Genomic DNA, 15132 nt, shown 5'->3' with positions numbered 1-15132 from the left:
TTGGTTATTCTTTCTGAATTTGGGTCACAGAGATTTTGTTTCGCAAAAGTGGATACATTTACTGGCTGATGAAAAAACAGAGCTTTTGCCTGCTGGAAGACTTACGCCCATTTATTTTAGTTAGCTTAATTTATTTATAAAAGATATGCTTGCCATGGAGATTTATTTTTGAGAAAGTTTGAGTTGCATCAATATAGCCCGACATATCAAGATCAGCCCTAAGCTGTTTGTACTGGCGTGGCTACGAGGGCCATGTATGAGGACGCGATCTGGAGGAGCTCCCAAGATCCTGAAATGATTCTGGCGAAATAGTGCATAACAACGTGCCTATGACTGCTGAAAACACACATGTCGATGTGTGAACGGTCTGACTGCGCTTGGTGAACCTTTGGAAGGCCTGGGAGGAACGGTGGTGGAGTTTTGTGCGAAAAAGATAAGGAGCGCTTGAGACGGAGGACGAAACAAAATGGCCGATCAACGACCGGAACAAAGGAAGGAGCAGGCCGCACGGTGGTCGGGCGATAGGAGCGAACTGTGTGCGCATTTGTAACTTGCGCGGAACGCAGGTCCTCTGGGTCATGTCTAATAGAACAGTGAGACCGAAGGCGAAGCAGCCCACGTTGGACGACTTCGCCAAGACGTCCCCTGGTCCGGAAAGTTCCAAGAGCAAGGATAAGTCGCCTACAGGCGGCATGCCTACGACGGGTACTAACCAAGAGGTCCTGGCTGCGATTGCGGACTTGAAGGCGACCTGGGAGGCTAAGCTTGAACTGGCCGTAAATGAGCTGAAAACGACATTGGACCTTAAGGTTGGTGAGGTGCAGGAGGAGGTGAATTTACTCCGGCAGGACGTCAGGTCCTTGGCGAAGCGCACTGAGACCCTCGAGAAAGAGGTGAGCCGGAACACCGTGGATTGTGCCTCCCATAACGCCGAATTGCATGCCCTGGTGCAGAGAGTGGGCAACTTGGAGAACAGGGCGGAGGAGACGGAAGGATGCGCCCGACGGAACAACATTCGCATCGTGGGCCTGCCAGAAGGATCGGAGGGCCACAATCCCACAGAGTTCATCGAATCTATGCTGTTGCAGGAGATACCTGGAGGAGCCTTATCTCAAGGATTTGCGGTGGAACGTGCACATAGAGCTCTAACAAGGAGGCCGCCGCCGGGAAACCCACCTAGGCCAGTAATTGCCAAAATCCTTAATTACCGGGACTGGGAGAGGATACTAGAACACTTCCGCAAGGGAGGAACGATTACACGAGGAGCGGCAAACATAACAGCCTACCCGGACTATACCCTGACTGTGCAGCGTAGCCGCATGAACTTTGGGACGGTAAAGCGGAGATTGAGAGAGGCGGGCCATAAATACATGTTGCTGTATCCGGCGAAATTGAAAGTTTTTCATAAACACAAAACTTTGTTTTTTGAGACTGCGGAGGACGCCATGGGATGGCTCGATGCGCAGGGATGTCCCCAGGAGCCTGATGTTCGGACGGGAAGAGGAGATGGAGGAGATAAGTAGTGCACGAGGAGGGTGCTACAAGATGGCGCGGGATAGGTCTCTGGGACTTGATTATAGTCATTTGTGTGGCCTTAGGCAGAGAAGGTCAGACTGTTGCACAATATATTATGAGCACTGTGACTATTGCTGTATTTAGGGGAGCCTTGCAGAGCAGATCTCCTTACCCCACTTAGTAACTTAAGTTAAGTGTCCTTAGTAACTTAAGTTAAGTGTCCTTCACCCTACTGAGCTCTGGGCATTGGTTGGTGCTTGCAGGGCTAGATGTGGGGGTGCCTGAGTTCCATGGATGGAGCTAGGCAGCAGTTGGGGAGTGTGGTGTTGGGGAAGGGATGGGTGGGGAGGGAAATGGGGAGTTTGGGGTGTGTATAGTTATGGGGAGTTTGAGTTTGTACATGAGGCTACGAGAAAAAGCCAGAGGACTGTATTTGTATCGCGTGGGCAGGTGGGATTTGCTGCACGGAAGGGGGGAGGATACTTATGAGCTATGGGGGATCTTAAGATCGTAACGTGGAGTGTCAGGGGACTCAATAGTTACTTAAAGAGGAACAAGGTCATGATGTATTTGAAAAGACAGAAGATTGATATTGCACTGTTGCAAGAGACGCATCTGACTCGGGAAAAGTTGGAACTGGTGGGGAAGAAGTGGAGAGGTACTGTAGTGGGCTCTTCGTATTCTGCCTACGCTAGGGGAGTGTTGGTCTGGGTGGCACCGCACGTTCCGCTCCAACTTACACAAGAGGTGGTGGATACGGAGGGGAGGATGGTCATATTGAAGGCACTGGTGGAGAATAAGGAGGTGTGCATTGTAAATACGTATGCCCCCAATAAAAACACGGCGGCATATTTTAGGACTCTGTGTACCAACCTGGGTGCTTGTGTGAGTGGGGCGGTTATTTGGGGAGGGGATTTTAATTGTGTGCTGAACACCAGGGTGGACAGATCTGATGATAAGATTGATAGGCCCACCCCAGCGGCCAGGGCATTGCAGACACTGCTCGACGACTTCGGGCTGGCAGATGTTTGGAGGCTGAAACATCGTAATGAGGAACAGTACTCGCATTACTCAGCCCCGCAACAACTGCATACAAGACTTGATTATTTTTTTGCCACGCCAGATGTGGTGATAGAGACCACCCAAATAGAATACAAAGCGAGGGTCCTGTCGGACCACTCGCCTCTGGTCCTGGGATGGCAGTATTGCCGTCCCAGAGCGCGGATACTGACGTGGCGCCTCTGGGCTGAGGCGCTCAAGGATCCGGTCTTCAGAGAGGATATCAGGGACGAGATCACACATTATTTCGAGGAGAACGCTGGCAGTGTGGATTCGGCGGGCACGCTCTGGGAAGCCTTTAAGGGGGTATTGCGGGGTGCTGCCATTGCTAAATCAAAGGGCCTGCAGGGTGGGGTCCTAACTGAGTTAGGGGAAGCTGAGGATGAACTGGAACGGGATCTCGAGAGGGGAGGGGGGATGCGGAGCCAGTACTTACACTACAGCAGCGGTGTGCAGAACTTTGGGAAAGGCTCTGCAACCTCAACTATAAGAAGTATGTTGAGAGACAGCATGCAGGTGGGGATAAAACGGGCTGTCTCTTGGCGTGGTTATACAAGAGTGAAACCCCGAGGTCCCCGATTAGGACGATAACCAGAGAGGATGGAGAGGTAGCGAACACCCAAGAAGGAGTCAATGAGGCATTCTTAGATTATTACAGGGCACTATATGAGGACAAAGGGGGGGGCAACCGAGAGGAGATAAGAGAAACTTTATGGGATTACCTAAGATTAGTCCCGAAGAAAGAGAGGAGCTGGATGCACCGATTACTTTGGAGGAATTGGAAGAGGTGGTGAGGCAGCTGCCCACCAGTAAGACCCTGGGTGCGGACGGACTCCCTAGCTAATTTTATAAAGCATATAGAGAGGAGATATCCGAGAGGTGGCAACTTAGCAGAGGCACCAGACAAGGGTGCCCCTGGTCCCCGATGTTACATATTCTGGCCCTGGAGCCCCTGGCAGTGTACCTTCGACAACAATATGACATGATAGGCATTGAGGTAGGGGGAGAGAAACACCTAATATCCCTGTATGCTGACGATTTGCTATTATATTTGAAATATCCGGAGGAAAATCTTCAATATATTCTGGAGGTAATGGAAAGGTATGCAGAACTGTCCGGCATAGCGGTGAACCCCCAAAAATCGAGCATGTTCCCATTGGGTAGCTACAGAGGAACCCTTCCGGAGCGGTTGCCAGTGTTGCCGATACCATGTGCGGTTGGTTCCTTCCGCTACCTCAGAATAGATGTGTATCACACGGTAGAGGAGGAACATTTGCACAACACCGAGGTGGCTGTGGGAAAAATCCGTATAAGCATGAAGTTTTAGGAGAAGTTGCCGTTGGCGATGATGGGACGGGGGGCGATGCTCCAAATGGTGGTCCTACCCAGGTTTTTACATTTGTTCAGCAATATTCTGTACATGATACCTAAGAAGTTTTTTGCCAAGCTGAATAGTATGTGCAGAGACTTCCTATGGCATGGCACTCAGAATAGAGTGGCGCTATGGAAGTTGCAGAATTTCTATGAAAAGGGGGGTATTAAGCTGCCTAATTTTGAGGCCTATTATGTAGCTGGCCAGTTGCAATATGTGGTCAAATGGCTCTCTGATGAGGTAACTCCCGAAATTAGGCTGTTTGGACAGGACTGCACTCCGTTTTACCTGAAGGAAATTATTTGGTTGCCTAGGTCAGAAATGAAGGAATGCCCGGGTATGATGTTGCTTGGGTGGAAGATGTGGCGCCGAGTATGTCGAATGATGGAGGACCAGTACCCGTGTTCCCCGCAGGTGCCGTTGGTTGCTTTGGCAGGGGAAGACAAACAACTAAGGATGATAATCAGGACCTACTGGGAGTCGGTCGGGCTGGTTACATTGGGGGATGTCTGGCAAGAGGGGGTCATTAAGGATTTTGGAGGTCATGGGGAAGAGGCGGGCTTGCATAGGGGCCAGTATGTCACGTATCTAAGGCTGGTGCAGAATATTCGTAAAATCTGGCCTGAGACTGTATTGGCGGAGGAACCAGACGCCACTATGGGGACAATATATGACATATCAGAAGGAGGGCATGAGATCTCTAGATTGTATGAGATGGTGATGACCCGGGTTGGGAAGGAATTGACGCATTTGAGGTTGGATTGGGAAACAGAGGTGGGAGCACAGATGGAAGATGGGATGTGGGAGCGTGCTATGGGATACCACAAGAAGGTGTCAAGAAATGCCAGATTACAACAAATACAGTTGTTCATAACGCACAGAGCTTACATGACCCCGATGAGAATATCGAAGTTTATAAATGCGGGACGACAAGCGTGCCCAAAATGCAATAAGGAAGATGCTGATATGACACACATGTTTTGGTCTTGCCCAGTGATTAAGAGTTTCTGGGGAGAAGTGGCGCAAAAACTAGCGGACAAAGGGGTCACGCTCACTATAGATACGGCCTGGGTCTGCCTGTTGGGAGGGTTTCCCAGACCACGGAAACTTAAACATGTTGGGAAATTGAAGGACTTGGCATATGTGCTCGCAAAACAAAGGATTGCCATGGGATGGAAGCAGTGCCATAAGCCACGGGTGGAGGTATGGTGGCGGAATTTGCAGAAATGGGCGGAGGCTGAAACGGTGGTATGGCAGGAAGCATGTAGCAAGTGTGGGGAAGAAGAAGTGAGTACCCTGCTGGCATGGAGAGTATTAATAGCAGGACTGTTTGGAACAATAACGGATTCTGCAGTCTCAGAAGAAGGTGATACCCTGCCACACGCAGCAGATACGGAATGAGAAGGACAAACAAGCTCTTGAGGGGGGAGGGATTGGGGAAGCAGTGGTCTTGACTAATTGATGTTCATGTGTTTGTTGCAAAAAGCGCTGCCAGTTTGGTTTGTATTGTTTGTTTGTAAAAAATAATAAAAACCGTAAAAAAAAAAAAAAAAAGCGGTTTGTACTTTCAGTTAGTGTGAAAATAGAATCCTTTGTTCGATTGTATGAGTGGGACCTCCAACTTATTCTGGTTTAGCATTCTTTTGCTTCGCTGTGGCTTTGAACTTGACAGTGTAAGAATGTTAGAAAAATTCTCACAATACATATGAACCCAGTCGTGACTTCCTTATTTTGCCATTGAATCTGCTTGAATTATTTCTGTCTTACAATTTTACACCTTTTAAGTTACATTTGTATGGTCATAATTGCAGCAAAAAGCGATTTATGCTCATTGTTCACAAAGTTGTTCCCACATGTCACAGTGTGGAACATGCGTCGGATTAACCATGTCCCTTCATTAATTGCACACAAAAAAACACACATAGGAGCTCATTTTATATGAGCCCGTAATTTGGTGACGGGGTCCCATTACGTGTAGACTGACACATAGGTGGGTCCCCGCTGCCAAATGTTCATGATTTGCATTGCTCAGCGCAAAAGGTGGCGTACAAGCGTGTAGGCCGCCTTTTGCCGTCCCCTTTTGCACTCCACCTTTCAAACTGAGTAAACGCTGTCTGCCATGTACACATATCAGGCAGCGTTTACAATGGATCCCTATGAAGTCCGCCTGCTTTTTGCGGGCCTATAAAGCTGCCCAACTCCATCGGGATCACCTGCATTTGCGTTGGCAAGAAAATGCATGCCAGCGCAAATGATGCAGCATTTCTCTGGCGGAGAGTAAAGGAGTGGCAGAAACGCAAGTTACGTTCCACCCCACCCCTCCTCTACATAATACAGATAAATGAAAATGAGCCAAGACATTAATTCATGGCCTATAAACCCTTACGCAAGCAAGGCTTTATGCCATGCATTTACGTTACGGCTCATACAAAATGCTTTCCACATAATTTCACAGTGGCACGCAGGGCCAGCCTTAGGACACGGCGGGCCGGTCGTTCGCCAGAGCGCCATTAGCACCCCGCCACACCAGCTCGGTGGAGTCTTTCAAGGGCTCCCCTGACCTGGCGTAGTGAGAGAAGGCGCGGCAGGCACCCTTTTGTTATTAAATGCACCTATGGTGGTGGGGCGCATTTTTAAAAATAGGGTGCTAATGCAATTCAGTTGATTAACCCCCCTCTCTGACGCGGTAGCAAGGCGGTTTTCATTGGAATAGGGCATGCATGCATTAGCATGAGCGCCCTACTCCAGTGATGAACTCCCTGGCAGGCGCCGGAGCGGGGAGTTAGAAAAACTCCCCATCCAACCCTCCCCACCCCCCATCGACCAGGGTCGCACGGGGAGCGGGGCGCAACATTATTTTTAAACAGCCCGGGGTGCTGCTGCCGCCACTAAGGCCGGCACTGGTGGCACGCTCATAATTTAGTTCATCACAATGCGTTTGAAAAAAATAAGCCTATAGCAGACCCTATTTTTAGGTTTCTTGATCATGAAGCGATTAGCTTTGTTTTGCGCAGTCAATTGTTTAAACTGTTGTAATACATTGTTTGTTTGGCAAATATGATGCAATATTGTGCACAACTGTACACAGGCAATACAACTCTGCACCATTATACAGGCGTGTTGGCAACACACCGCACACATTTTGTAAATGTACCTTTTCTTTGAACGTCCAGTGCATTTCAAAATGTCACTTTAGAATTCTGGCTTGTATGGATTTAAAAAGGCCACATTCAGTGCCCACCTGTCACCAATGAACATGTTACTTTATTAAATGTGCCCCGAACATTTGAAATACATGTTACCTCTCTAACACTACTTGCCTAGTTGGTGACAAGGTATATTTTCTATTTTCAATGTCTACATATGGGGCCTAATTAATAAAGGACACTGTAGTTGTTTTCCAGTATCTGGATCAGAACCTTCTTCCAATAATGCATACTTGTTTTCGATGTATTAGTACTAATATGGAGGTCTGTTTGAATCATCACTACAAAAATGTATTGTAGTATAAATGTTTGAGGACAGGATTACCCCCCTGTACAAAATATCAACCAAGCCTTTCCGTCCTGCCCGACTATAGGCTATCCCTTTAGTTACAAATGAAAGAAATGAGGCCATGTTGTGTCTGCGTTATTTGTCGTCTTGACATTCAGCAACCACTGCAGAAATTCTGCTATTCCTGTCTTGGGATCGGAGTGGCAGTAGTTGTTGCCTTTGCATCTCTCTTTAATACTTACATTTTGTCCACTTGAGCATTTATCCTGTTCTCCCTCATATGAAGTGGTGTGTTTGGGCTTGTTGAGCCATTTCAAATGTATACTGCTCCCATGCTGTTTAAATCGTATTTAATTCCGGTTAAGATCCTTTCCGTAATGACATTTGGGATTGGTAGAGACAGTAAAATGTCACATATTGACATATGGTGCCCCATTTCCCATTTCCTGAAAACAGTGTGATGTTTTCTTCCACACTTTGTTGTATGGTCATCCCTTAAAACAGCCACGTACCTGCCTTGTTTTTTCTTTTATTCTGTTATTTTCATTTGCTCTGCCAGTTTAATCTGGAAGAATGAGCTGTGTTTGCATCTTTGTTCAATAATGTGTCGACGAGCACTGTGCAATATGATGATGCACTGATAGCGCATTGTGTTTGTTTGTAATATGTCCTGTCATCTGTGGGCATTCGGTAGCGACAAGCTTTATGGATTTTGGCTAGCAGTCAGATGCTTGTAAAATATTTGGACAATACAGATAAACATGTCCTATGAGACAATGAGGCATGGCAGATTTTTTAATATGGGTTATATTTTTCATGTATGAGAAGAACAAGTTACTTACCAACTGTAACGTTCTTTCGATTGGATGTTCCTCCCCCCTTTTCCTCATCTATGATAATTCGTATCTCCAGCTGTGCTGCTTTGGGAAAAAAAATCTGGCAGATGACACTGTGCACGAGGTCGAGGCATCGATTTCCCTCGGAGGTCGCCGTAGGCTGTCAACGTCACTTTCAGCATAAATAGCTTGTGCCACACCCGTTGGCTTCAGTTCTGTTTTTTTGTTTGTTACATAGAGGAACCAGATAGGCGTGCTCGAGATGGAAAGCTCTTCGCAGAAACACAAATGTAAACACATAAGTACTGCAGGGTAGGATGGGTGGGGCGATGAGGAATACTTGGGAGGAACATCCAATCGAAAGAACGTTACAGTTGGTAAGTAACTTGTTCTTTGAATGGATTGTGTCCTCCCACTTATTCCTCATCTATGATAGACTCCCAAAGCAGTAAAAGAATTGGAGGTGGGAGTACTATTTACCTCATTTCATGAATAGAATGGAGTCCCGCCTTTGCAAATAGACCCTCCTGAGAGGATGTCTAAGCAGTAATGCTTAACAAATGTGTGGATTGAGGTCTAGGTTGCAGCTGATCATATGTCGGCCACTGGGACTCCCCTCCTAAGAGCCGCAGAAGCAGACATGCCCCTTTTGGAATGAGCTCGAAGGCCTTCCGGCAGATCTTTCCCCGCCATACAACACTCCATGATGGCTAAAGTAATCCAACAGGATATCGTTTGTTTTTTAACTGCTAATCCTAATTTGGGACCTGTATAACAAACACAAAGCTGATCATCTTGATGCAATTTGACATACACATAATATAGAAACTCAGAGCCCTTTTAGGATCCAAATGAGGAGGAGGATAGAACATTGGAAATATAATTTTCTGCGACAGGTCAAAGTTAGAAACTACTTTCGGCAAGAAAGATGGTTTAACCTTAAGTATGACTTTGTCTTTATGAAAAGTAGTATGGGGCGGTTTACATGAAAGAGCCTGGAACTCACTTACCCTGTGGGATGATGTTAATGCCACAAGAAGGGCAGTTTTAAATGTTAGGAGCCTTAAGGGGCAGGAATTTAAAGGCTCAAACAGTATACCCGTCACACTTCTTAAAACAAGGATTAAATCCCAAGCCGGGACATGAAATGGTGTTGGAGGGTACAGGTTAGTGAGCCCCTTGAGAAACTGGATGACCAATGGCATTTTAAAAAATGAAACCTCCTTAAAGGTGCGCTTAAAAATCAAAAGCGCGGCTAAATACCCTTTTAATTGTACCAACGTGGAGCCCCAGATTGGCCAGATGTAAAAGGAAAGAGAGCACCACAGAAGTGCCACATTGAAAAGGGTCCACATCCTTATCCTTGCACCAGTTACTGAACTTGTTCAAAGGACACCGGTACAAAGATTTGGTTGCTGGCCTTCTGGCCGAAAGCAAAATCTCCATTACGTCACCCGGAAGGTCCCAATCCTTATATCTCAGCCTCTCAGAACCATGCATGAAGGTTGAGTGTTTTGACCTCTGGATGAGAACGTGACCTTCCTCTTGCGAGAGAAGATCCTCTCTTTGTGGAAGACGTATTGGAAGGCAGATGGACATGTCCAGAAGGTCCAGGTAACATGTCCTCATGGCCCAATCCGGAGCAATTAGGATCATGGTCTTCCCAAACTTCCTCAACCTCCTGATTACATGAGGAATCACAGGGACTGGAGGAAATGCGTAGAGGAGTGGAAATTCCCAGTCCACTACGAACGCGTCCCCTAGAGCTCCTCTCGGGGGAAATTCCATTGAGCAATACTGATCGCACTTCCGGTTGACACTGGTGGCGAACAGATACACCTGAGGAGTTCCCCAAAGGTTGAAGATCTCTTGAAGGAATTCCTGAGCTATTTCCCACTCGTGGGAAAATGTGCTCTGCCTGCTCAGAACATCCGCTGCTGTGTTCTGCTCTCCGGCTAAGTGAACTGCCGACAGAGAGATTCCTTCTTGTATTGCCCAGAACCAGAGCTGCATTGCCTCTCTGCACGGTGGTAGTGACCCTACACCTCCTCTCTTGTCGAGGTAGTACATGGCCACCGTGTTGTCCGTCATTATCAGGACATTTTTTCCCCGTACAGAGGGCAGGAAGGCCTTCAGCGCTAGTCTGATTGCCCCAGCTCCAAAAGGTTGATGTGTAGTTTGGACTCCGATGGAGAACCACCGCTGATTGTCAGATCGTTGGTGTGTGCTCCCCACCCGTGAGTGAGGCGTCCATCACTACTGTTATCTCCGGCCATGGTTGCCAAAAAGATTCTCCTTTGAGGATATTGTCGTTGCAAGCCCACCATAGAAGGTCCTGAGCAACTATGCTTGGAACTTGCAGAAGATCTGACATACTCCCCAAGAATTGGGACCACAGAGGGCCAATTGAAGGGATCTCATTCTCAATCGGAGCTCTGGCACCAGAAAATTGCAGGCTGCCATGAGATCGAATGACCTCAAAAGATCAAAGGCCGGTAGATGCTGGGCATTCTGGAAAATACCTTCTTCTCCTGAGGCACTCTCCTCAAAAATGGAGGACATTGACTTAAAAAAGTCAGATCTCGGGACAGGCTTGTAAACCTTTTCTTTTTCTACAAAAGACGTTGAGGAACTCGACGGAATTGTCGAGTGTGTTGACGGTTTACCTGATAACACAGTCACCGGGGCCTTCGGCGTCAAAATTATCGGCGTTGATGGAACCTTCGAAGTCTTCGGCCTTGAAGTAATCGACGAGGATGGCATAGATGAAATCGTTGAGGCCTTCGACGTTTTCGATTTCTTCGATGGGATCGAAGATGTACTCGATTCCTGGGTCGAATTTTTCGATGCCTTTAAGTTGGGTCGATGATTTCGAGACTCCGACTTACTACTTGCCGAAGTAGTTTTCGAGCTGCCTGCGTCGTCCATCGGAGCGACCAGGGTCTTACTCTTGCGAGGCTCTTTTGAGGGGGTCGAGGCCGCGTTCTCAAAGATTCACATCATCTGTGAACGAAATTCATCACATTTTCTGGGAGAATCCGATTTTGTTGGACAACGCAGCTCTGTGGAGGAGTCTGAAGAGGAAGAGGGAGACCTATGGCGTCTCTTTTTTGACTTCTTGGAGGAAGTTGAAGAATGTTCTTATCGACTCCTCGATCTGGATCTTCTCCCATGTTTTTGTCGAGCAGAATCCGTAAATTCCTCTGATCTTTTTACCTTCTTCGAAGAGCCCTTCGAAGCATCCTGACCCATCGCAAGCTTACCCTTACGTTTCGCGAAGAGCTTTTTCCGTCATCGACTGGCAGGAGCCGCAGTGGTCGGGACCCGGGCACCAAAGACAAACTCGGTGGGGATCTGTGATGGACATTTTTGCCCCACGGTCCTTACACTTCTTGAAACCCGATTTAGGGGTGAATGGGTAGATGAAGATGACGTTTTCTTCTGAAGAAAAGACGAAGTGCGCCGTGTTCTCGAAGCAAAGCTCGGAAAAACTGCCTGAAGCCAATGGGCGCGGCACAAGCTATTTATGCTGAGAGTGATGTCGACAACCTACAGCGACCTCAGAGGGACATTGACGCCTCGATCTTGTGCACAGCACCCTCTGCCGAAAAAAAAAAAAAGATTCCGAAGCAGCGAAGCTGGAGATACGAATTATCATAGATGAGGAATATGTGGTAGGATATAATCCATTCGAAATTGAATTTGGCATCACTGATTGTTATGAAATGGGACAGTGGTTTTTAACTGTAAAACATTTCTCTATTGGAAATGTAGCATCTTTTTTATTTTGGCACATCTGCGTGGGTCTCACACCCGACGTGCCTTAGCCAAGAACTTGGCTACGTTACAGGCGTTCTTGTTGAATATTTGGTACTTCACTGACCGTGCATGTCTTCTCACTGGGTCCCAGTAATCAACCTTATTTGTGTCTGCACCCCACCTTTATATCCTTCATTTGCATTTTGGTTGCCCAGGTAAGCCCTTTTTAAAATGTCTTCTTTCGTAGTAGGATTTCTATCATGGCATGCCCCTTTATCCTTCGCCCCAGGGCCCCCTGAGATTCAGTCATTGCGTTTTGTTGTTTGACTGTGCACCTGCTTTCTCATCCTAGTTTTCTCACTGATCTCACCTGTGGAAGTTCATCTTAAAACTGTGGCATCTCAGATAATTTTAGAGAACGTGTAGAAATTCTACGAAGGAAGATAGTGAGAGTCATCCTCATCTACTGTGCTCTTCTCAAAACAGTTGTACATCTAGCATCTCTGCTAGCATTATTTAAATGATAGACATGCTGATTCAGGGGTCCCTTCTAGCAATCCTCCATGACTGGTGGATTCTGTATTCTAGTGCTGAAGGAGGTTAGAGCTTTTTACATGTGTGTGTAGGGAAGAACTAGATCTCGTTTCCCCATGAGTGTTTTCTTTTGAGTTCCTAAGCCTAGTCCTTGATAGATCATTGTGGCTGCCTGTTTGGCACACTGGCGTACAATGACCGCTTTTGTAATGATTTTTCCTTAACACTGCTGAAAAGATGCATTTGATCGTGTGGATGGACTGCTTCTTGCACATATTGACCTGGCTCTTTACCAAGCACTTGTTACGGAGGAGAAGGATTTGGGGACACCTTTTACCACACTCAAGGTGTCGCATGACCTCAGTGTGTTGGTAATCACAGATGGCCTGGACCATGTTCTTGCTATAGACCTCAACATCCACTTCAGGTAAGTCAGACTCTTGTCTTTGAGGGCCAATGGGAGAATCATTTACTTGTGGTGTGGGCAAGAAGAGGAATGCCACATGTTCTCTGGGTTCTGGCAGCATGGGTTGCTGTGTTGCAAGTTTCAGAACCATAGTCTTTGGAGATCTATGCTTTCCTATGTGATCCTGCTGGAGGGATAGCCAAAAATGTACTATTGTTATACTTCCTGGTGATAACAATTATGATAGAATGACGGACATTATTTTTCCTTCTGTGTATAGACAATATCCCGAGCAGCTGTTGGGTAGATGTTTTCCAGATACTAGACCTGTGATCCGGCCAGAGGGGTTGGATGAAGAAGAGCTGGCATGTTCCTACCACAATGTGAACATTCTGAAGTGTTCATTTCAGCCTGACAGGTACGTAGTACAGAGATGCATCAGGTGGTGTTCGGACGAGGTAGGTGGGAGAGAGCTGACACAAGTTGTGTGATGTTAGGCCTGGGGGCGGCGCGCAGAGGATACCCTTGCTTCCCCCACCATGCAATCACCATGGAGCAGGGAATAATTAATTGGGGCAAATATGCAGATCTTTCACCTTTTGGAAGCATTGGAAATAACACTGATAAGGATGTTGGTGAAGCGATATGTGGTTGGCCTGTCTCTTCTAAGAGACTTAGAATTGAACTTATAAAATGTATCTCGGTTGGGCATAAAGTTTGCTTAAACTATCACTAAATAGGCAAACACATACAGACACAGATAAACAATATCAACGCTGGCGAGGCAAGCACCCTTAGTGTGAGTGAGCGATGACTTGCACTCGCCCTGGTGCCCATTGGGTGCTCGCACAGCAATTTAATCGGTTTACTACGTTCGAGGGAGAAAAGCATCGAAGCAGTGAGGCAGCCACATCCCACAGCTGTCTGTCTCGTACATAGCCTACGAGAACGTCCATAATCCAAGTAGGCAGATTCATTACATACCAGCCTGGTGTGCGAGTTTGCACTCTGCCCTTGATTGAATGCAGGTGACAGCCCAGTATCCAACCCTAGAAATAGACCATTCAATTAGACCTTTGGAGAGTAAACACTACTGAAAGTTATATCCCCCTTAGCCTCAAATTTATGTGAGTATAAAAATGGTAAGAGGAAGCATTCACTGTGGGCATTTAGAGAGGAAAGAGCTTTGGAAGGAGCGGTAGACAAGATACTGGAATGGCTAAGAAGAGGCAGAAGGCAGGAGTTTAGGGGAGGGGGAGGTGTAGCGAGCAATGGAGGAGGTGGAGAGGAGCTGAGGAGAAGGTGGAGCGAGTAGTCGAGGAGGCGAGGAGATAGGAGTTATAGAGGAGGGGGTGAACAGAGCCAAGGAGGAGGAGATGAAGAGCAGATGTGGTGGTGAGTAAAATTGTGGAGGAGTGGCTATAAGAACAGGGGTGGAGTTGGAGAGAAGGCTTGAGGAGGTGGAAAGAACTACAGTGGAGGTGGTTAGAAGAAGAGCAAAGACGAGAAAGGGGCACATGCATGTGCTAAACCTAAGGGCTGTGTGAGTTGGAGGAGAGGTGGACCAAGCATGTGGAAAAGTGTACCGACAGGAGTTTACAGACAATAAGGTGACACTTGAAGGGTTAATTGGAGTTTGCTTAGAAATGCACATGCTGCATGGCGCTGAGGAGAAAAGTCAGCCAGATTAGTTTGTAACAAGAGCACAAGCCTGGAGCAGGAAAGGCCCAAGAGAGTAGAGAACAGCATGCCACGCCTAACAGGTAGTCGTCTCTCATCTCACGGACGTTTTGCATTCTGTTAAACCATCAACCCATACCTGCCTTCCCTGCTAGGCTCAGTAGCAACAGTGGCCAATCTGATTCTTGACCTTTGGAGGTAAGAAAAGCCTTTTTGCTTTGATTCCCTTGCTTAGCTCATCTGTTTTGGAGGTACTGGTCAGTCCCTAAGGCTACCAGTGCAGGGCTCACTGTCTCCCTTAACGAGATTCCTTTTTTTAATGTATATACGGCACACGCCACCTTAAAGTGAGGTGCTGCAGGGATACATTGTATTTCGTTTTCGTTTTTCTTTTAATAACATTTCTGTTACTTTTGTGATACGTCCAAGACAGGCTTGTGGCAGCCGATATTATTCTACCATTTGTTTGATTTTTG

The 15132-nt window shown here is 47.0% G+C and overlaps 1 protein-coding gene across 1 annotated transcript in view; it reads left to right on the top strand.

Annotated features, from left to right (window-relative positions):
• The window catches only part of SPG11 (SPG11 vesicle trafficking associated, spatacsin), a 1688331-nt gene that overhangs the window by 256442 nt on the left and 1416757 nt on the right, over window positions 1–15132 (top strand). The window contains exons 5-6 of the mRNA XM_069624201.1: window positions 12808–12997; window positions 13257–13394. Coding sequence (XP_069480302.1) covers window positions 12808–12997; window positions 13257–13394 — 328 coding nt within the window. The remainder of the gene's footprint in view (window positions 1–12807; window positions 12998–13256; window positions 13395–15132) is intronic.

This window comes from Ambystoma mexicanum, chromosome 11, assembly GCF_040938575.1.
Source record: "Ambystoma mexicanum isolate Mex_15411 chromosome 11, UKY_AmexF1_1, whole genome shotgun sequence".
Lineage (NCBI taxonomy): Eukaryota > Metazoa > Chordata > Amphibia > Caudata > Ambystomatidae > Ambystoma > Ambystoma mexicanum.
This window is presented reverse-complemented; position numbering and strand designations above follow the sequence as displayed.